Source organism: Lepisma saccharinum, chromosome 13, assembly GCF_977018435.1.
Source record: "Lepisma saccharinum chromosome 13, izLepSacc3.1, whole genome shotgun sequence".
In the NCBI taxonomy this organism is placed as follows: domain Eukaryota; kingdom Metazoa; phylum Arthropoda; class Insecta; order Zygentoma; family Lepismatidae; genus Lepisma; species Lepisma saccharinum.
In genome coordinates, this window is record NC_139241.1 from 64,371,515 (window position 1) to 64,395,768 (window position 24,254).

Consider the following 24,254-nt stretch of genomic DNA (forward strand, 5'->3'; position numbering starts at 1 on the left):
AGTGGACTTTAAAGAACTCAAAAATCGAATGGGTCTTCACAACAGTTGCCATATTACCACAGATATTACATTTATATATTTTATATTTATTACATTTTTAAATATATTTTTTATTTAAGTAAGTTTACAAGCACCATATCGTAACGAAAGAACTCGAACAAAATAGCTGAGTGCTTCATTAAGTGAACAACAAAATTCATGATTTCACCGCCATCTGGTGTTATTTGTTGATCTTGAAATACGATCTTGACGCGAAGGGGCCAAAGTATGCCTTGACTGATTTATTTTGTTTTACTACGCTTATCTGCCAGTTTTAGCTAATCGCGAAGCTGAGGATGAGTGATGATATGCCCTACCCACGGCGGGATTACACCCTGGTACAGTCAACGGCAAAGATAATAGTAGACAAATTGTCCATCGCTATTTTCATTCACTTTATTATTCTACATCCTGTGTTGCTTATACGAACGAAATTCTGTTGATTCGAAGCAGGTGTTATCCTCTAAATATTGACGCTCATATTTCAATTTATTATCATTACATTGCGTAAAAAGACCGAATGAACAATTCGCCTACTGTTTCTTTTGCTGTTGGGTGTACCCCTGGCGTCGTAGCGCGGCGTGCTATCCGTTCCGGCAAGGAGGTCGGCAGGTTTGGCGACTCCCGCCGTTCTGATTTCAAGACGAGACCAAGAATGGAACGACCGAAGACGAATTTGCTACACGAAGGATTTGAACTCACGACCTTCAGAACGCAAGACCGTGGAGATTGGATACGTACTATTAATAGATCTTCCACGACGGAGCAATCAGCATAGATTTATCTCGAGCTAGCAGTTGAGATGGTATTCCCGAATACCGTTCAAAACCAGGGCACGGACCAGTTGGTGTCTACTAATCGAGACGCAGATGTTCCTCTCCGCCTGGTTTAAGCAGTCCCAACTCATTCAGTGTTCTAATGGAGTCTCTGTGATTCAATTTCGCCTCGCTGCCTACGCAAAACGCATTTCTGAATGAAAATGCCGCAGACTACCTGCACACCGTTCCACAGATGTAACTCGAAAGTTTTGTACAAAAGGCAATTATTATTTATAAGGAACTAGAGTTTGGAAGGAACTAAATGCTTGTAACGGACTTACAAGTAAGAATTACGTCTTGTGAGTGAATTTGAATGTAACAATGTAAGTATTTTTTTTTTTAAAAAAATACATTGTTATTAATTGGCAGCTTGTAAATGTAACTGTTTCAGAGGCGCCAGCTTAATATAAATTTTGTGGTGCAAGGTTGGCATAAACAATATTTTATATATATAAATACCGTGCGTCCATTTCGATCTTCAGCCGAGAAATCGGGAGAAGCGTGGCGGGCGGCGCTGACGGAGATGCCGACATTTACGGCCTGTAATGCCCGCTTATTTTTATAGACATATGCAGACATTTATATAAATATTGCAAAACGAGCACTAACCTGTGTTATAACACGCAAAAGTTCTTCTGTAATTCATCCAAGTTCTGCTCTTATATACACAAATAAATACGCTATAGAAACGATGTTAAGAACCACAGATAATAAAGCATTTTAATCATAGTTTTGACCAGTAACGTCCTGCTTAAGTTTATATCCTTGAAAGAGTTTTGTGTCGATGGGAATCGTTTGGAGGTTTCGAATGTGCAACACTGTATCAAGATTACGCTGCAGACGAAACCGTTAAAAGTGAATGGAGTTCGTGAGCTTCCTTGCAATCCGAAATCTCCGAGCTCGAGTTTTTTTGTTCCTTCGCGACTAGATGAAGACAGAGCTGTGAATATAGTGGCGAGCAATGTAAACCAAGAGCGTGTTAATTTCGTACTGTGCGCAAGAGTGTTATTCTTGGTTACTTGCAATTACTTGTTTGTGTTATTACAGTGTGTATGTGTGTTGTGTCAGTGAGACGATTGGAATGCCAGCCGCAAGGTTCACGTTAGAACAAAGATTTTTTGTGTATGACACGTACGTGAAAACAGACTCGTGTCGAGACGTGTGTAGGCAATTTGTACAGAAATTCCGAGGCGTTTCAACTCCACACAGAGATACGGTTAGACATCTTGTCATTAAATTACGAGAAACTGGATCGTTAAATTTTAAAACACCTAAGCAAAAACGACGGATTCTAACTGAAGCAAAACTCGATGATATTGGTACAGCGTTAGAACGTTCTCCAAACAAACCTCTACGCCGTGTTTCACAAGAGGTGGGCGTGTCAAAATCATCGGCACATACAGCCACTAAGCTACTAAAATTAAAACCGTACTCTTATAACACAGGTTAGTGCTCGTTTTGCAATATTTATATAAATGTCTGCATATGTTCATGAAAATAAGCGGGCATTACAGGCCGCAAATGTCGGCATCTCCGTCAGCGCCGCCCGCCACTCTTCTCCCGATCTCTCGGCTGAAGATCGAAATGGACGCACGGTATTAGGCGCATCCAGAAAGTAAGTTTCCCTGGGGTCGTGCACAAAAAGGAAACATTATTTCATTCAATGACTTATTGCCGCAGATACAGCACTTGTCCAGTTACTTGTAAACCTAATTCCCGCCGGAATACAGGCACTTGTCATAGCGTGGGACCAACTTCTGTATACCTGCGTCGTAGAAGTCCGCCGCCTGGGCGCCGAACCACTGTGTGACAGCCGTCTGAACATCTTCGTCGTTTTGACCGGACAGGAACTTTTTCAGGTGTAAGAACAGGTGGTAATCACTGGGAGCGAGATCCGGGCTGTACGATGGATGATCGAACACCTCCCAACCGAACCTGTCCAGAAAGGCTGCAGTGTGCCTAACCATATGCGGCTTCGCATTGTCGTGCAGCAAGACCACCCTGGCACTGAGCTTACCGCGTCGCTTATTCTGAATGGCTCGTCGCAATGTCCCCAGTGTTTCACAGTAACGGTTAGCGTTCACAGTCTCACCTCCTGGCAGAAACTCGATGAGCACAATGCCTTGCCTGTCCCAGCCGTGCACATCACTTTTCGCGCCGACACAGTCTGTTCGAACTTCGTCCTGCATGGAGATCCACTCTGACGCCAATGCATGGACTGCTGCTTGCTTTCTGGGGTGCTGTATGCAACCCACGTTTCATCCCCTGTGATGATCCGGTTGAGAAAATCGTCATCATCATGGTAACGCCGCAGATATGTCAGCGCCGTGCCCATGCGTTTTCCTTTGTGTTCGGGCGTCAGTTGTTTCAGCACCCACCGGGCACACAATTTCCGGAACAAGAGGCGTTTGGTAACATTATGGTGCAATAACGACCGAGAAATCTGCTGGAGATGGCTGCTGAGTTCCGTGATCGTGACGCGACGATCCTCCAATACGTGCTGCTGCATCTGCTCCACAAGCTCGTCAATAACGGCCGATGGCCGCCCACTGCGCTCTTCGTCATGCACATTCTGCCGGCCTTCAGTAAATGTCCTGCACCAACGACGCACCATCTGCTTGCTCATGACGTCTGGCCCATACACCTGGCACAGCTGACGATGGATTTCGATCGACTGTATGTTTTGTGCGTTCAAGAATTTGGTCACCGAACGAACCTCGCACGCGGCGGGAGACGAAATAAGAGCCGCCATGTTTTATCGCTGCTGCGACGCTGCTGAGGACTTTCGGGAGACGTTTTCTAGGACATTCACTAGCCAGGGCATGTGTCTCTTACGCAGGCGCAAAACCAGTTTCAATACGCATGGCCTGCCACCTGTGGGCGAGTGGGAAACTTACTTTCTGGATGCGCCTAATATATATAATATCTGTCCCTCTACTTGAATTTGGGGAGGGGCTGAGAAAGTGCCTTGCCCGCCAAAGTCGGCGCCTACGAACTGTTTAGTACATAATTGTGTAATCAATTATGGGCCCGTTCCGAAAGTCGCACGAGTTTAACGCGTTAAACGAGTTATGGTTACTGGCTGTCCCATAAGTGCTTCCGTGCGTTTCATAAGGTTCGTTATACTGTCCCAAAAGTCGCATTCCGTGCGTCTCGTGAAAGAACGAAATTCACCAAATGCACGGGCCAGAAGGCTGGTTTATTCGGTGAGAATCGTCTGCTGCTCTCAGACAAGGCGCGTGCATGATGGCTTCAAACTGCACTAATTCGGAAAATGTATTATATTTTTAACAGAGGGCGATATGAAGCAACATGCGCAAGATGAGTGTGCCTTAACTCTCCTTAACTCTTCATACAATGTGATTAATATGAGTAACAGTGTTCGCAGCAAAGTTTATTTCTGCTAGAAGGGTGCAAAATTTCTTTAAACAAAACGCTGCGCCTGCACTTTCGTCTAGAGCGTCCCATAAGTCTGGTCCAGTTACTTTCGTTCGATTCGTTCGTTTCGTTAAGACTTTCGGAACGCACCCTATTACTGACTACTTGTAGCTGATGCTGCATTTCATTCTTTATATATTTTTTAAATGTTGTATGTGAAATATATTGAATCACTGAGTATTAAGGAAGGTTTGCTAATTGCTACTATAAGTTAACATATTATTATATATTATTATATATTCATTAGGATATGCTAATTATTTAACCAAAAATTAATTTAAAACTTCGTTACTTTTGAATTAAAAAATTATTGCCAACATTTCCTAGAAATGGGTGTACTCTACACCTTGTCTCCGAAGCCTGTGGAGTAAGGCTGCGCATAACGGTAGAAAAGGGGAGAAAACGAGTGGGTGAAAAAAACCCAGTGCGCGCTGCGTTCATTGGTCGAACCCTCTCGAGTACTACTTGCGCAGAGCACTTGTTTTCTTTCGCTTGTCAGAGATTCCCAGGACAGAGTATACATTTCCACTTAAAGTCCTACATTTTGGGACAGTGGAGCCTACTTTTTACTTATAGTGAACTGGTAATCTTATATGTATTTTAACTTTTGTTAAAATGCCATTACAGACACTTCCAAAAAAAAGGTAATCCATTAACGTAGTGCAGATTAGGGATGGCCAGATCCGGATCCGGTTGGTTCCGGATCCTAAAGTTTTTCGGATCCGGATCCGCGGATCCGGAATTTTCAGATCCGGATCCGGATCCAATACTTTCGGATCCGGATCCAGAACTTTCGGATCCGGATCTAGAACTTTCAGATCAGGATCCGTTTTGCCATCCCACATGCGCTTCTTTGGAAAGTAAGAATGTTCCTATAACAATTTTTTTCCATGCTAATATACATATATATAAAATATACATACATACACACACACATATATATATAGTGTGTGTGCGCGCGTGCGCGATTTGTAATTAATTTATACATTTACAAGGGAGGTCTAAGTCTCCCCCTCCGATTTCCATATAACTTGGCAGGTGTGTAGTCAAGATGAGGAAAAATTGAAGTGGGGTTCTGATCCCGAAAAAACGTAAATATGGCATAGGAAGAAACAGGGAGCATAGGGCCTCTCTATACACCTGTCAAATTTCATGGGAATCGGAGGGAGACACAGAGGTCACATGATCCCCACGTCAATTGGTCCTCATCTTGACATTTGTGGCGGGTTTTGCCCCCTAAAACACTTTTTTAGCCGAAACAAAAAAAACACGTATTTCTTCCTTTGGGCCCCACTATACACCTGCCAAGTTTCATGGAAATCGGAGGGGGACACATAGGTCAAATGCCCACTTAAATTTGTCCTCATCTTAACATTGAGGGGGTTGTGCCCCCTAAAACTGTTTTTTAGCTGAAACAAAAAAAAACACGTATTTCTTCCTTTGGGCCCGTTTATACACACACCTGCCAAGTATCATGGAAATCGGAGGGGGACACAGGGGTCAGATCCTCACTTCAATTTGTCCTTATCTTGACATTTGATGGGGTTTTGCCCCCTAAAACAGTTTTTTTAGCTGAAACAAAAAAAAACACGTATTTCTTCCATTGGGCCCCACTATACACCTGCCAAGTTTCGTGGAAATCGGAGGGAGACACTTAGATAACCTCCCTTGTTAGTCTTACACTTTGTAATTATACTGCATATATTATAATGTTTTATTTTAATTTGTAGCACTGTAACTGTAGAACAATTGTATAATTTTTGTAAAACAATTCTATCTTGTTATATGTGTTAAAGGTTTCATCCTGGAATGGAATGTCTCACATTTATGTGTGTTTTCATTTCCAATACATTCGAATTAATACATATTCGTTTCAATGGCATTTACAAAATCTCCGCTGACATTTTATGTTAAACAAGTAAGATTATTTTTGTGCACGAGTGTGTTAGCCGATGCGTAGCAAAGTATTTTTTCAACACTTGAAAAAAACTCTTGTAGGACTAACTAATGAAAAATTTCTTTGTAATCGAAGATCATAATACCTTTTTAGGTGTGGTAATATTATAATGGGATTGAGTTACGAAACTCTCGGATCCGGATCCGGATTTTCGGATCCGGATCCAGATCTGAAACTTTCGAACCCGGATCCGGAACTTTCGGATCCGGAACTCTCGGATCCGGATCCAGATCCGGAACTTTCGGATCCGGATCCAGATCCGGAACTTTTGGATCCGGATCCGGATCCGAATGTATCCGGATTTTTCGGATCCGGATCCGTTTGGCCATCCCTAGTGCAGATGTGTGATAGTCTCAGAGCTACGTCACAGGATAAGTCCCAAAACAGCAAGAAACACCGATGAATCCAATCCAGCTGTTGTAGAATATCGATAGTGTGAATGGCAAGGCATCATAGAAGAATCCAGAAATTAGACTAACTTACAGGTAAACTCAAAGTTAAGTCCAATTTATGCACAGATAGACTAATCGAAGCTGGACCTACACTTTAACGTGGGATTCTAACCACCATGCGCCTCCACCGGGGATCGAACCCGGGACTCCTTGACAAAGCAACAGCGTTATCACTACTAGATCCGGAGGCCCCTGACTTAACTCTCAGGTAAAGAATTCGACATGTTTAGTAATTAGATGTTTTATTGACAAAAATTGATATTACATAGATGCTAATGACGATGACCACGTGTTATGCTGCAAAGCTCTAATTGGCGTACATGCTGACCCAGTTCACGAATGAGGAGACCCTGGTGAACACAGATGGCCAATAGGCTTGTCCACAAGGAATTTGTCCAAAGGAGACAATGCCAGACAGCATTCCTCCGCAAACCAAAGGACCACCGGAATCACCCTGGAAGATATTAATATTATTCATATGTATCTTCAATGAACATGTGCATTAAGAACTACGGAATTTGTACACAACTATGAATAAAATCTCAAGAACGTACACACATAAACCATAGAATATTAATTATAATGTATATTACTGCATTTTTATTCTTTTTATTAAAATAATTCATTTCATGTTGTTTCGAGCCTTTTAATATATTTTTGTGGTGCTTATAAATGATTGTTTTAGATTTATTGCCTATTTTGCGTTGCCTAAAAGTGCTTTTTTCGTATTGTGCCTTCTCGTGCTTTTTGTCAGTACTCTCATATCAGTATATTCTTAAAGGTCGTTTCTTGTCTTGTGAGTGTCCCTTCAATCGCCATTCATCATCATCGTCGCGAATAGTCAAAACTTGCAGAGAAGCGACACAAAAATAATAAAAATATAATATAATACGAACAATTAAAGTCAATAAGTATGCAAATGTCTGAAAAAAATAAAAACAAGTTTACGTCTATTGCCAATTTTAGGGCCTATTTTTCTGCCTGGTTTACAAGTTTTTAGTGTCTAAAAATCTGCACCCTATTCATAATGATCGAGTTACACATCCCTAAAATTATCTAACGGAGATATTCGAAATAAAATATGTAACACATTACAATGAGATACTTGAAAATGATACATTGTAAGCGTTGATATAAATATAGAAATTGGTCTCGTCACTTCAAAATACTCACTATAATACAATTCTCAATCACGCCTCTGGACTTAAAAATATTCAATACTACAAATATTTGAATAACTATGAATGACAATATGTATATATAGAATTTGGAAATCGCACTTCTATAAGGATTTACATAAGTTACACCTCGCCTAATTTCAAAACGCACTTCTATAAGGATTTACATAAGTTACACCTCGCCTAATTTCTGTATGAGCAATGTAGTACAGTTCTTCAAATGAACTCCACAACAAAATACACAAAATTCACTTTTTCCCTTCATTGATCGAATCGATACAGATTAGGGGCAAGTGAAAACACAATTATTGTTGCAAAGTGTTCGATCTTCTTGGCTTGAAAAAATAAAGAAATATTGGAATTCAATTGAAAAAGAATTTGGTTCCAATGCTCCAAAAGAAATTAAGCAAGCAGTACTTTAGATCAATCCTAGGAAGAGGTTCTTCCAATTTTTGAATACACATAGTTCATTTATAATTATAAGCGGACAGCTTCGGCTATTTTCGGAATTTTGGAGCGTGATTTCTATTCTCCCCTGCCAATCAGCTCACTTCCCGCCACATTCGTTGATAAGGGGAATGTAGGGGACAGCAATATAACAGCTCTGATTGGTAACAACTGCGGAAGGGGCTCGAGCTAGAACGAAGATACCCGAAGCGCTCCGATTAACAATTCGTACAAGGTATAGTTATGAATTTTTCTCACATTGCAAGGGGACTGGCCTCCCTGTAGAGGACCCGTGCACACTTGGGTGTTGCTGACAGGGATGTACTGTGCCCAGATCGAGTTGCAGGTGTTTAAGTCCACGGTGGGAAGCTGCACGTAGTTCAGTTTGTCAGGGAGAATCGGGTTCGTACTCTGTACGTAGCTTCCCCAGCCAGAGAGCGTGCAGTAGTCGTCTGTTGAGGAAATAAACAGATGCATGAGTATAAACACTATTGTATATGAGCAGTTTATCATATTAAGAAACAAAGAAAGAAAGGAAAATCCAAAATTAGATTTACAATGATTCAGCAACCAACTGATGGTAACTAAATATTTTACAATATATAAAGTAAAGAAATACACAACAGTGTCAGATGTAGAAAATATTAAATCAATTCGTCTTTCATTGCTTGTAATTTAAATTACTCAAATCAGGTACTGTACGGAATTGTAAATTAAGGTGTACAAATTAGGGAATCCCTATTGTGTACTTACTTGCTGACGGTCCAGATTGTGCCAATCCAATTGGCTGAACGTAAGTGTTGAATTGCAAGGGTGATGCCAGCCTTATAAGAGATATGTCGTTTCTGAAGATTTGCCTAGAAAAAATACGATAGGATATTAATTGAACTATTAATCAATTCTTACTCTCGAATGCTTACTGTAAAGCCCGTATCCCAGGGAGATAGATTTCCTACTAGATCGCCTTTTGAGCGTTAGACTAGGTATCAGGCTAGAAATTCTTTACTTAAGGCTTGCTGAAAAGCTGGGTTTCACAACTAGAATGTATTCTATTTCGCTACTGGGGTATATACAGTGTAATTGGTGACTGCATTCACTTGATAAGTTTGAAACAAACTTTAACGAAGATTACCACTGGCACAACAAATTTTATCTCATACCACTCTCTGATCAAACTAGTAATGTGACAGTTGAAATATCACAGTTCTAAGTTTTACAATAGAAGACTTGTTTTTGTAACAAGGCCTAACTGCAATATTCCTTTTCTACTTATGTTTTATATGAAAACAAATTCATAGATATTACTCTGTAATACGAATTAGTTGAATCTAAACACAAGAACAGTAAATGTTTTCGTGGAAATCACACTGAGTTGATGATGAATATAAAATACTTGTGCGATTTACTTGGGAAGCCATGAATTAGTTCATAATTTAAAAGACAATCGTCATATTTGTAGTCAGAAATATGAGATGAATTGAATCTTAAGTAAATGCACTGTATACATAAATGAATTACATGTTCACAAATCGTGTAAAACCAAAACTATTAACCGGGTAACAATTTGGTGCCCAGTCCAGCGACCAGAAGGTTTTTCTAGTAGCAGTGTTAGTTCGGTGGAAGAGGCTGTATTCTTCTTAAAATAAACTCGAAAGTTCTTCCTAATATGAAATGAATTCATGACAGAATTTAGGTTTTACTTAACCTAACATACAATGAAGGAAAAACATGGCATTGTTAGATGAACTACATTGATACTGAAGACCAATTTGCAAGCATTTTGAGCCTACATGAGATGTACTTACCCGTTGAAGGCCTCGTGGACGATGATCTGGGACACTTCCACCATCTGCTCCGACCCATCGTTCATGCTTAAGCTGTATTCGCCTGCGACAACCTGTAACCACACAGCGATTTGTCAAACATATTCAGGAAAAGAGGTAAAAGTAGCCTAGATATCGAAACACCAGTTAAAAAAGCAACATTTTATTGAAAAATATTGAAATCTTACAAAACAGCTTTTCAAAAGCGTTTTTGGATTCTAGTCGGATTCAGTGAAATCAGTCTGGATTTCTAAATTCATTTCTTCATCGGTTTAAAACCTGTTTTTGGGTTTTAGTTCTAAATTCACATGTTCGGTTTTTAAACCTGTTTTTGAGTTTCAGTTCGATTTTTTTTTCTCGGAATAGTTTTTGGGTTTCGGTTCTAATTTAAGTTTTCCGGTTTTCAAAACCATTTTGGGTTTCAGTTCTAAATATTTTTTCTGTTTTCAAGATTATTTTCGGGTTTTGTTAATCGGTTTTCGAACCCGTTTCTGAGTTTCGGTTCTCTTTTTCCCGTTTTTCGAAACCGATTTTGGGTTTCTGTTCCAAATTCAGTTTTCCGATTTTCACACCCATTTTGGGGCTTCAGTTCTAAACTATTTCTTTATCAATACCGTTTTAGGGGAGTGGGTCTGTTCTAATGAAGGTTTTCGGTTTTCAAAACCGTTTTACGATTTCCGTTAAAACTAAAACCTAAAAAGAAGTGTAAAAAAAATTTCAGCTCTTCTTATTCAGCTATTTTAGTTCCTCGGCTAACAGTGACAAAGATTTTCTGCTTTTCTGGTCAAGAAAAGTTCTGGCTCTGGGTGTAAATAGCGACTTACCACAAAAGCTCCTGGGTAGGACCCCTGCGTGCAGTGGGCGGCCGTCACCACCCAGTACTCGCTGATGATGGACCCTCCGCAGAAGTGCTGGTAGCCCTGCCACCCCGCCTGCTGGAGGGACACTTGGTAAGGAAACTGACCTGCAGAGGAAATGGATATGTTACTCAGTGAACAGTCCTATACATAAAAATACCTTTACTTTAGTGTTGTGAACAACATATCCTTAATACAACACTGGAAATACTTTTAAGACAATAAAATAAATAATATACAATTAAACTAGATAGTATAAAATTTAAACCAGACTACAAATTAATTTGACATGACTTAATATTTACAACACTTTTAATATCATACACAGAGATAAAAACATTGCTTTATTGACATCTTTAATTTATTCATATTCACAGCAAAAGTTCATAAGAAGATATATCTTGTAACAATAGTAATAATGATAATAATAATTATTATTTTTCTAGATTCAGCAACGGATGATATCCCCCGGCAATGGTTTATCCATAATTCTCCATCTAGGGGTGTAAGTCCATATTTAGGGGATGTAAGTGTAAATTTAAAGCCAAGAATGACCATAAATTGGGCCTCTGTGAAGAATTTTAGGGGGTGAAAATGTGAGCATAAATCTCTTTCCCTGCCCCCCACCAAAATAAATAATTAAATTCGTACACTGGTAGCATCCACTGCATTTCTTTACTTTTCTTTCAGTAGTTTTATTTAATGGCGGAGATTGGGTACGAAAACTAGGAGCGGGCGGACAGTTTACTCTTTCTTGGGGGGTAAAAAGTGGGGGGCAACTGCCCCCTTGCCTCCTAATCACCGCCACTGGTCTTATCTTAAGATAATTTAATTTTAGTTCATTTCACGCCAGTTTTCTGCCACTTTTGACTAATACCAAGGAATGGCGAAACAGTTAAATGGATGAAGGAACAAGTACACAACATAAACCGTCACAGAGGATTACACCGTCTGTTGGGTCCAAGCGTCAGACCCAAGGTGTACCGTACCATCCCTGTACGGTAACGAATGGAACGCTACCCCTACTACGTGGAAGATAGGTTGATACTTAACTAACTTCAGGAAACGACACTCCCTCAAGACAAGGCACATAGATTAGATAAGTTAGAAATTAATGTTTGAGTGAGTGAGAGAGAGAGAGAGTACTTACCATGTGATGCTGTGCTCCCTCCGATGATCTTCTGCGCCAGTTCCTTCAAGTCGACTCCTGATGCTGCAAGAGAAATAGTGCACTGAGAACATTGCAAAAACAGCGTGGACATCTTGTACACCCAACGGAAGTTTCTTTGGTTTAATAATTCTAATAATATCAGGGGGGGGTGAATATAGATTATGAGACTCAATGTTGCTTCATATTTTTAGGTCTTCTTAAGATTTTGCTTTCAAAAACTCATAATTTATGTTTTGTTTTAGTGCAATATTGCAAGCAAACATATGCAAAGTTGTATAGAAAAAAAATGAATTTAGTCCATTATTTAACTTCTTACAACCTATACAGATGCGTTACACTTACCATTATGGTGTCCGAAAAAGCCAAGTTCAGGAGCGCCTGTGGGCAAGAGAATACGCTTTTAGAAACAGATCAGCAGAGATGGTCTTACAATTACATTTACATCAGTAGCACATTTAAATTTTAAACATTGGGCGATACTAGCGCTACTGCGGCAGGAGAGGGAAACAGTGTAACTTCAGTTCAGCAGACGTTCTACAGGGACCATATGAAGTGCACCATCTGTATATATCTAATCTGTGCTGCGGGTTCACTGGTCTGACCCAAGGTAACTTAATATATAAGGTAGCGCCATCCGAAAATTGCCGATCATGCACGAGCGCGTGACGTCATGTGGGAGAATCGGTTATGCTCGGTGCCCCTTCGGTTATGTTCGTTCGGGGCTTGGCCGAAGCAAACGGCCGCTATCATTTCTATGCGAGTTTCAGAGAGGAAAAGTGTTTCATTACTTTGAGGGGTAAATATTAATTATCATACTTCGGGATGGTATTGAGGTATTCCTTTAAAACATGCTACTTTTAAAAGAGGGAAAATTGCGCAAGCGAAAGTATTGTAAAAATTCATGTTTCTGAAACCTGATTGATATATTACAAAGAAGGTTGTCCGTGTTCTCATTAGCATTTCAGGTTTCATCATTTCATAAATCGTATTATGATTTTAATAAAAAACGTTGCATGCTAAAGAAGAATTGCATAGTGAAAGAGTTACAAAGAAACAATTGATGACAGATTTGGTTTATTTTTGCTTTTCTGTCTTTTTTTAAATAAGAAAAAAAAACCCGTAAGAGGTAGTCCCTCCCACCGTCGTTCTCTTTCTTTGTTTCCACAAGCCGGCCTCCTTGGCGTAGTGGTTAGCACATCGCGCTTCAACGCCAGGGGTCCGGGTTCGAATCCTGGCCTGGGCATGGATGTTTGTGAGTGTTCATTCATCAATTGCATAATTTCATCACTCAACCCTATCTTCGCAAATTAGCCAGAAGTGGCACAAGAAGGGAAGTAAAGTAAAGCAAATCAATCAATCAATCTTTGTTTCCACATATACTATCACATTTACTAAATTCTCAATTTTCTCATTAAGGACAAATCAATGTCTTACCCGATTGGATTCGAACCCGGGACCCCTGGCGTCGTAGTGTGCTGTTCTAACAGCTCCCCCACGGAGATCGTCAGAGGTCTCCGAGGTACTACGGGCCTCACAGAACGTCACAGGAGTACTATCGGATTACAAATTATGGATATTAGAGTTTGGATAATAAATAAATAAATTATATAATATATAATCTATAAATAAAAAAAAAGTTCTTTATTTATAGAATTTCAAAGAGAGCGATAGTTTGCCAAACTAAAAAAAAATCCTATTTTGTTCTCACGACGATAAAAATAGAAGGCATAATAAAAAAAAAATTAACTATAGATTGACACAGAATTGAATAAGCTGAATTTTGATGTAACTCGTTTTTTATGTGGTTCTACTGGTTAACTTTTAATTGAGTCCAAACTTGAATATCACTAATTTTTAATCCGATAGTAGTCCGGTATAATCAATTTACAATATTTAACACAACGCAGTACAAGAGCCTAATATTTAGTTTTCTGACTGAATCGTTCCTTCTTATTCATTCAGAACGTTGCAATCATTTCCAAGAACATTTCAAATTTTACATAACATCAGAAAGTATTAACAATATACTGATATACTTAAAATCCAATCTTTACCGTTCTCCATAATGTAACTTTATTTTTCAAATTATCAAGTGAAAGATGCAATATACAATCTAGATACAATTTTACTCTGCATTTGAAACTTACTCTGAATTCGAAAGAATCCCCAACCTTCTTCATATATTTATTTACTGTACAATAATTTACGGATCAAAGTTCCACATGCAAAATTTTTTTGGAAAGTTTTATGTGGAGAAAGAATGACGAAATAGTTTGTAAGATAGTAGTTTCAGACTTTGAAAACGCAATTCCAGTTTGTAATTTGCTGATATTTTAAATTTCTCTGCTTCAAATTTGGCTGCAAGTTATCGTGTTCATAGTTCTGAAAAGTATTAAGAACTTTACATACAAACGCGTGCAGAAGACGAGCCAAAGTGTACAAGTACTAATTTAACTAACTTAACCTACTCTAAATACTTGATGAGTGCTAGGAACATCAAACTTAAATGTCTTAACCTACTAAATTCAAGCCTATAGAAATAGATTTATGATCACACGGTAAATGAAACGCTTCGAGAATATCGAAGAAAATATCTTAGTTCTTAGTTTAATTAAACAATAAAGGAGAAAAGTTACATGAACTCACAATGATTGACTGTGCAAATGTACGAATTATTATTCGTTAAAGGACTTTGTCCGCAGATTTGTCATTTCCATTTCCATGTGTGTGTGAGTTGTATAACCGGAAAATATACTCCAAGGCTGATATGCGACACACATTTGTACATTAACGAAGTAACTTGTATTACACTAATCTTAGATCTTGCTCTTTTTGACAGAAATGTACTACAAAGAAATAATGTACATCCAATGGTTTATAATGAGTACAAGGGTACAAAATTATTCACAATGTATTTGTGAAATACCAAAATTGAACAAAGTTGCAAAAATTTCAATGATGGGTGTAATATTCACTCATGCAATATTTACCATCGTGCATACAACTCTATGTAACTCGAATTGAAGGTGTACTAAGTGAATTTAATTTCCAATAGCGTGGAAGTTAGTACGCGATCTTCGAAATGCACATTTTCGACAACGTTTTTCACAATAATGTGAACATACAAATCACAATCAACATCGGTTTGTGTTAAATAAATGAATTTGTTAGTAATTATAAATCCGACTTACATAAAATGTACATAATAAATCAGTTAGGCTCACTACGTACTTCGCACTAGTTGAACACATTTTCAAGATATTGATGACTTTTCTTGTGGTACTGTCGGTTAGGTTACGTTTTAGATTTTGAACTTCTTTATTTAGTTAAAGCAGGTTGATAGAGAGAGGTTGTTTGTAATCTTTAATTTATTTGCTTCTGAATGCAGACGTGTGTTTCTCCTTTGTAAACGATCGAAATATGTTTTCCAACTACGAAACACTGCTTGCAGTTTCTATATATATCTTCGTCTATATATTTTTCTCTTTTAAGCAGCATAGTCTTTAGCTTGTTTAGGACACGTCTTCCTCGATTTTTTGGTACTATAGTAGGTAAATTTTCTAAATTGGGTGTAATTTTAGCGATGGCACTGCAGGTTGGCTTCAGCACGTTCTTTGGTGGAAAATACAAAAATTCTGCTTTTAGATCTCGCACATAGTCTTCTTCACAATAATTGGCACTGCACACTTGCATTTTTTACATTGCGTCTACAAGCATGAATCCACTGTTTACTTACGCAATTATCGACTGGAAATCTATGATATTTTATGTCAGTTCCTTTAGTTTTCTGGTTATAGTTTTCATAGCTTGCTACAGCACAATTAGACATGATTGCAGTCTACAAGTACAAAAATACAATAAAAATAAATCGAATGCTACAAAATCAATAAACTGCTTGTTTCGATTTTTGCGACGTGTTAGTAGCTAAATGTACCCCGCACCAAACTTACTGCACATAGCAACGAGCACCGTCAAACCCGATCCTCCCAGATGACGTAATGCATACGTACTTCACATAGCAACGAGCACCCCCTGGGTCTGACCGAAGTGATTATCGAGATTCAAATCTATTGAAAAAAAAACGGGAGTAAATCAGTTTGGAGCGTAAATGTCTTAATAATGTTATTCACTTTGAAATTTATTAGTGAAACTATTGGCAACACACTTAAATATTACATTCAGCGTATTAAGAAATGCTCTGTTATTGTTGCATGTTATGATAATTATACAGTCACCGGCAAAAAAAATGGGACATCTAGGTCCTGAAATACTCGCTTCTACGTAAGGCGTTATGTGTGTTGCCTAACTCTACGACGGCGATGGAAGCTGCCATCGAAATTTGTTTATTAATATCCACTTATCTCCTTAGAATTAGGCAACACACATAACGTCGTAGGAAAGCTATTATTTTAGGATCTAGGTGTCTCATTTTCATTACCTGTGACTGTACATAAATAAAGCACGATAAAGTTATAAATTCATAACTGAAAAAGATGTAATACTTGAATAGGTGTTTGCCTTCTTTACTCAATTATTCGTTTCACTATTTCGATTCTAAAAGGAAACATGAAGTGTCCTACCATCATACACAACAGACTTGGTGTGGAAAAGAAAGTACAATACCACAACACTGATCTGTAGCAGTATTGCCACAACCAGAAATAACAATTTCCCTTCTAAACGTGCAAAATTTCTAATTTTCACTTCATCTTAAGACAATTGAACTCGCGATTATAAAACTTAATTAATGTTATTATGATGATAAGCAGAGTTGTAGTAGAATTATTACTACTGCTAATATACATCCAATCTGTTACAGAAAGCATTATTTATCAGAAAAAATACGATTTACTAAGTGATTGAAAATAAGAAGAAATAAAGAAGAGTAGTGTACACCTCACGAAAAATATACGAAACATGATAATTTTCACAAAGATTAGGTTCATATTTGTGGACTTATTCAATGATTTTTAAAGTTAGATGATAATAATAGGAAGGCATTGTGTTCCCAAGCTGTATTTTAAAGACTTATTATGTTTTTTTTGGGGGGGGATAAATTACGGTGCGAAAGAAAGAAAAGGGTATCCTACGTTTTAACTAGCTTAATTTTAATATGTGAATCGGATATTTCATTACAATGTTGATATTTTTCATGAAATTTATAACTTCCCATTTTGTTAAATATTTTACACGGATTTCTCTGCGCCGAGGGAAATATCGTTCATGTGGCAACACTGATCTGTGATAGTTCAATGTACAGGATTATTCGAAATGACTGTCGCGGTTTCAATATTTTTTTTCTGAGCAGATCATGAAACATTCGGTATTTATAACCCAACCAATTGATGAAGACACTCTCAAAGATTTAATTCGTGATAGGCAGTGTCCTGTAGTTACGCATTTGGCCGCTAGGAGGAATGTTTTACAAAATGACGGGTCTGATAAGACGATTTTGTTCTTTGGTTTTATCATAGTTACTGACCAACACACTTCTCTGAAAGTGTTCTTTCGATCGTAATCTTCAGGTGTGAATCACCACAGATTAACCTACAATACGTTTATCTGTGGTATCACCGACAATGGAATTACGATGCAGTGCGGAAAGCAGCGCCATTGTCTCCAACTGCACAGTGGCTTCACGTTCAGGAGTTGACAAAATTTAGTTACAAGCATTTACACGTCGGCTCTTTTCGGTAGACAGTCTACCCTGTAACTTACCAAGTACAGCGCTGGCGAAAACGCAGAGTACGAAGAGACTGATGCTGGAAGCCATCGTGAGATCACTGATGCTCACAGCTCCCCCCAGGAGCAATATAAGCCCCACCTTATCTCAAAATCTGGAGAGGGGAAACTGGATTTTGGGGTTATCCAAAGATCACGAGATGTAGTTTCTATTCTTTTAGTGAAATTTGAGTCAAGGTTTACACCGCATCAATCAGCACACTCTACACTTAGAGATGAGATGTTTACTCTTCAAGTAGCAATTCAATCGCCACTTCAGATGAGTATGGCTTATCTTGATATGTACGGGATACCCATTTCTAGTACAATACGCCTTATCTCTAATAATACTCAATAGACAAGCAAGAGAAGCTTATCGTGTCACCTATTTTTGCCTAGGTTTTTCTCTATATCTTCACCTGGTGTAAGAGGTCACCGTTTCTAGAGAGAACCAAATGTCAACCTTTATTCCACAGTGTACACCCTGGACTGCATTTTGCAGACTAGCGAGGCCCTGGTGTCTGGACTGAAGCAGTATAATCCTCTGTGGAGCTTTTCGTGTGTGTTGTGCATGGTTTGTGATGATCCAATTCATCTTATCATTCATTATCATCTTCGCGATTAGCTAAAAGTAGCAGAAAAGCGAAGTCTCCTCATCCGGAAGGTGGGTTATTGAGGGATAAAGGGGTTGGGAGAAAAAAAATAGTACAAATAAAGAACGAATGAGAAAATGTGGCATAAATTGAAGCAGAAAAAGAGGGAAAATGGCAGACAACAATTAGGCATCTACTCTAAAAATGGAATTAATGTAGTCTCTAGTGTAGTGTGCGCGTTGCTCTAGTGAAAATCTTTTATTTCCTAGCTGTAGCAAAGCCCACCAAGACAAGGTTCTAAATCAAAATTTGCCATTATTTACTTCTCTGTACAATGTGTAATTTATATTGCGTTATTGCGCAGCATGTTGGGTCAGTACGCAGAGAATCGTTAGTAGGTACCAGTGGCGAATACTTTACTGTCTGGGTGGGGGCGAGCTGGTATTGAACATTTCTGTTAACATAGTGAATGGGGAGGGGGGGAGAAGTAATAGTGTTGTACATGGAAACATGAAATGCGAAGAGGTGAGTGGATGATATGCATATAGCTCCCGTTACACCTCTTTGGAAGATACTTTTTGCCACTACTTAATATTACATGAGTCAAATGAAGCCTTAAAAGTCCAATAAAAATTGTAGGGCAGACTGTATACAGCTGAAATTTACATGAGGTATCAACTGTTATTCACAAAATAATCTCAAGGCTGCAACACTAATCAGCCATTTTTGTTATTTTAAAGATGGCGCCTCCTATATACAGTTACACAGTGAAGAAGAGTAGTTTCTTGCCTTCTGTCAGCCTAAAACTTACAGAGATTTCTCGGGAAATGAAAATTCAATATCTCTGTACATGTACCACACCAGCAAGTTTACTAATGGAGGAGAGAGTTCGACAATGGCCTCAGTTCGTAGGCAGATGGGTGGAAAGGCCTTTGCAGTGGCTCGTAAGTGACTGCACGTGGACCCCAAAGGCTTATCCTTCTTAACGTATATAGGCATTAACTCAAAGTTGAAAATATATGTAGATCAGCAATAGGTATGTGCTAGTAAGATGCAGCAAACCTGTGCAAACATTCTGAAATATACTAGATAAGAAACAAAAAAACAAATCTTCGACTCTTCCTTGTACAAAAGTATTTCTGCTAGGACAACATTGCAAAAATTATATAACCTATATCTGCTTTAAGTATAATAGAACGATGAAACGTTATTTTACAACTTGATCGAATGATTGATCTTCCACCTTTGGTTAATCGTGAAGATAAGGATGAAATATGAAATGGATATAAGGACATCACGAAAACACATGAACAGGACACAACACAAATTACACAAAGGATTATACTGGCTGTGAGTGTAGACGCCAGAGCCTCGTTAGTCTGCAAAATGTAGTCCACGGTTTACTACACATATATTTGCATGCTGTATTTGTTTTTAAGTAATCTATCTATATATATAAAAAATGGATGTGTGTGTGTGTGTGTATTTGTTTGTTCCGGCATAACTCTCGAACGCCTGGAGCAATTTCAACCAAACTTGGTACACGTATCACTTGCAATCTGGAAATAAATACTGTGGGGGTAAGACACCCCTGGCACCCCTAGAGATGGGGTGTGAAGGGGTGACATGTAGAAATAATCGAGAACCACCGATATTAAATTCCGCACAGACAGACATCCGTGACTATGCAATCCGCATAACGATAGTGTTTCTCGGGTTGTCTAACATTCAGGCTGTGTTGCGAATGGAATCCATAGTTTTCGTGACACTCCCAATGCGGTTCAACTCCAAGTTCATCACCTATCGGCAGGGGGAAGGGGGTGAGTAGGGATGAAAAATAAAATGTCAAAAATGACCTACATTAGTGTCGAATTCATAGTTTTCGGAGTCGCTAAGCTCATTGGTGACATTCACGATCACATTTAAAATTAGTTACATTTTACATTATAGTTAGAATTCATTATTTTCCTGTCTAATACAAGATTGCGATAAAAAAATACCCGGGCAACGCTGGGTAATCAGTTAGTGTTATAATAAACTTCTTGTATAAATCGTTATATTTCAGTCTCCTCTTATTAAAGTTTGCGTTACAAAGTCCACTTTATGCACAGAAATGGTAATCGGGACTGGACCTACAGTTTAGAATGGGATACGAACCACTATGTGCTTCCAACGGGTATCGAACCCGGGACCCTCTCATTACCAACATGCCATCGTAGAGGCTCTTTCTATTGATGTTATATTATACCAGTGAATGAGGGTTTTCTTGTTAAAAACGCAATAACGTTCCGCCATCCCTACACCCGAAGGTTATTACCGCAGCAACATTAGTATTTCCCTATCACGGCAAGTTCCCGCCACTTTTACCAATTTCCTTCTTACTGACATTATGTCTGGGCCTTCCCACAGGCCACTTACCATCAGGTTTCCCCAGTAAAGTTCTCTATCCTCTCCCATGGCCTGACGACCGCAGTCTTAATTATTGCATCAGGACATGAATGTAGATTATGCTTTTTATGTCCAATCTTTCTTAAAACACTTAATTTGTGCCCCTTTAATCACAACGACCAAGTTGAGTGATAATTAGACGAAATTCACAAAGACATAAAGGCATGGATTCGAACCCGGTATTTGGAATCCGAAGAATACATGGTTACTCGTGAACATTCCAAACGACACACATAAAAAGAAATATACTTAGCTGATGATAATTAGTAACACATTCTTAAACACTTAGAAGTGATAAGGCTTGTTGACCTGTTCCTTGAGATGTCGATAAGATCTACTACAGGGACGAAGGATTCTAATACATATGTTTTGAGGTCAACATGTCAGGTCCTTACTGCAAAATGATTGTTAAGAGAAAAAAAAACTTAAAAATTATCTCCAAGTGGCGCATCAAGTGCATTTTTGTTACTGTAAGAAAATGGCCGAGTTTGCGAACTTTTCTGCTTTTCGTAGAGTAGGTGGTGCCATACAGTACTGCAGTCAAGTGTAAACTCATTTCAAAAAGTAACAGTTACAGTTGCTCATTTCTAAAAGTAACTGAGTTATGATCACTCGTTTCAAAAAATAACTGAGTTACAGTTACTCTTTTTAAAAAGTAACAGAGTTAAAATTATCCATATAAAAAGTTACCTAGTTTCAGTTACTCATTTCAAAAAAGTAACTGAGTTACATTCACTCTTTTTAAAAAGTAACCGAATTAAAATTATTCATTTAAAAAGTTACCTAGTTTCAGTTACTCATTTCAAAAAGTAACCGAGTTATAAATTATTCATTTCAAAAGTTACCTAGTTTCAGTTACTCATTTCAAAAAGTAACTGAGTTAAAATTATTCATTTAAAAAGTTACCTAGTTTCGGTAACTCATTTCAAAAAGTCACCGTTATTTCAAAATACTGACAGTAACTTTAGAAGACTGGAGTTAAATACAACCAAAATAAACTCAACTTGGAGATTTGTGATACGTTTCTAAAATGCGTTTGGTATTTTCTAACTTCTGTTGTGCGAAAAATGAGAAAACGCAAAGAAATATGGGAGCTGAAAGTGCGTGGTAGGACACTGAAGACACATCCAATAGAAGCCAGCCAGGGCAGAAAATTCCCATAAGGCTCCAGTGACGTCATCACGCGCTATCTTCCAGGACCACAAGGTCCAGAGCGTCTCCTGGAGTCTGGAAGAAGAATGGCTTGGAGAATCCTTGAAGAAAATATTCACACCACATTAATCAAACGACATATAATCGCAGACCCCATTCAACCTCCATACGCCGATGACACCAAACTTCCTGCACCGTGGGTCATAGATTCTCCTTATTTATGTCACGGCGAAGCGAGGGAGAATCCAGAAAGCCATCAACGTCCAGCGCCACACTGCGGCTGGAAGATAAGGTAACTCGGTTAGCAGGATCTCCTTTTTAATCCACTGCCCATTGGAAATTCATTAAACTCCAGTATTGGAATCCATTCGCTCACACATGGTTCTCAAGCAGTGTTGCCAACCCCGTATAGGAAGATGACAATCCGAGATTACAATCCTCGATTGCAGAGGTGTATCTCTCTCTCATGAAAATTTGGCTTGGTTTACGGCAACAATTCTTATTTATTGAATATATTTATTATACACCTCCTATCTATATAATTGATTGAATTTGTAATCTTGCCTGCGTCAGCACTCAGGTTATTTTGCACCCGTCAGATTATACGGGGTCCAGCCCCTTACCATAACTAAAATATAACTATACAGGGTTATTAAAAAGGAATGGTACAAAAGTAAAGTTAATTTATTTTTAAGTGAAAAGAGATACAAAAGCAATTCTGGTGGGAAAGAAGAAAGGAAGGTTGTAAATTTACCTGGGCAATTACATATGTTGGATTTGAGCACCCTGGGTAACACGGCAGATGTCATAACGATAATCCATTTCTTGCCAGACGCGTTCCAACATATCCTCGGTTATCAGCTCCACTGCATCAGAGATGCGCTGCTTTAAATTATCCAGGTCCTGTGGTAATGGAGGAACGTATTTTAACTCATTCGCACGAAAGTGTCTCTGAACTGTAACAACTGCCCCTGTTCGTGTAAATTCCATTACGCAATATGCTTGCTCTACCTTCGTTGTTGCCATTTTAGCTATCAACAACAAGTAGCGCCTCTAGCGGATTTTACGTCAACTACAACCACAGGCTACAAATTTACAACCTTCCTTTCTTCTTTCCCACCACAATTGCTTTTGTATCTCTTTTCATAAATTAACCTGACTTTTGTACCATCCTTTTTGAACGCTGTATATCATAACTGTAAAGTCGGGTTAAAATGTTCTTACTTGGGTTACATTTTTGGAATATATTGTGTAGATTTGTTTCTCTAGAAAGGCGGTAAGTGAAATGATGGAAACAGTTATATTTGTGGAGTGATTTGCAGTCACGAAATGGCATTAATTTGGAAAGAAAAGTAAAATACAATGAATAAATAAATAGCATGCGTAACACAAGAAGAAACATCGCAAAGTGATTCCGGACGTCAGGTCTTGGACTGTGTATTAGAGTTTATTTTTCTATGTTATTAGAATATAAATAGTATCCTGAGATATATTTCATACCGAGGCGACAAACCACAAATGTCGCTTGAAAGCGAGCAGTCGGAAATCAATGCAGACTTTCGAACCGTAGGGACACAAGCTCTGACTGCACCGTTTCCTCAAGGAGATTTTAGACAAAAGCGACACGCGACAAACGATACGAGGATTTCACACCAAAGCGACACGGGTCATTCGGTCCAAGCAACTTTCACACCGAAGCGACACAAGTTGCTTGGAAACGAGCCAATCAAGAGCAACATTTCACATCGTAGCGGCATGACGGGAAGCACAGGCCAGCGTTCGGTTGGTGAAATCCTCAAGCGATAAGTGTCGCGTGCCGCTTGTCGCTTTGGTGCGCAATCTCACTAAAGCAAGACACTCATTGCATCGCGTATGCGCGAACAACAAACCACGGCAACATGTTGCAAGCTATTGAGGAAATGGCCCAGTTTGAGCGACGCAGAAGCGACAAAGCGACACGTGTTGCTTATCGTGTCGCCTAGATCTGTAGTTCTAATGTGCGGTTTATCGTGTCGCATATCTGTTGTTCGCAAGCAACGCTTGCTAATAGACTGAAGGCACCATGTCGCTTGTCACTTAGTTGGGAACTCCCCCTGTAGCGCATCGCTTCGGTCTCAGCACCCTTCCTTTAAGGAGCTTTCCGACCGAAGTAACAAGTAG

At 38.8% G+C, this 24,254-nt stretch overlaps 1 protein-coding gene across 1 annotated transcript; it reads right to left on the minus strand.

The window, feature by feature from the left end:
• Nucleotides 1-7,011: 7,011 nt before the first annotated feature.
• LOC145996800 (trypsin-like) lies at nucleotides 7,012-17,953 on the minus strand. The gene is made up of 7 exons (XM_083133332.1): nucleotides 17,899-17,953; nucleotides 12,160-12,222; nucleotides 10,977-11,116; nucleotides 10,135-10,226; nucleotides 9,083-9,186; nucleotides 8,588-8,781; nucleotides 7,012-7,158 (listed from the first exon to the last, which is right to left on the minus strand). Exons 1-7 carry the CDS (start codon nucleotides 17,951-17,953, stop codon nucleotides 7,012-7,014), a joined length of 795 nt encoding a protein of 264 aa, XP_082989458.1.
• Nucleotides 17,954-24,254: the final 6,301 nt, after the last annotated feature.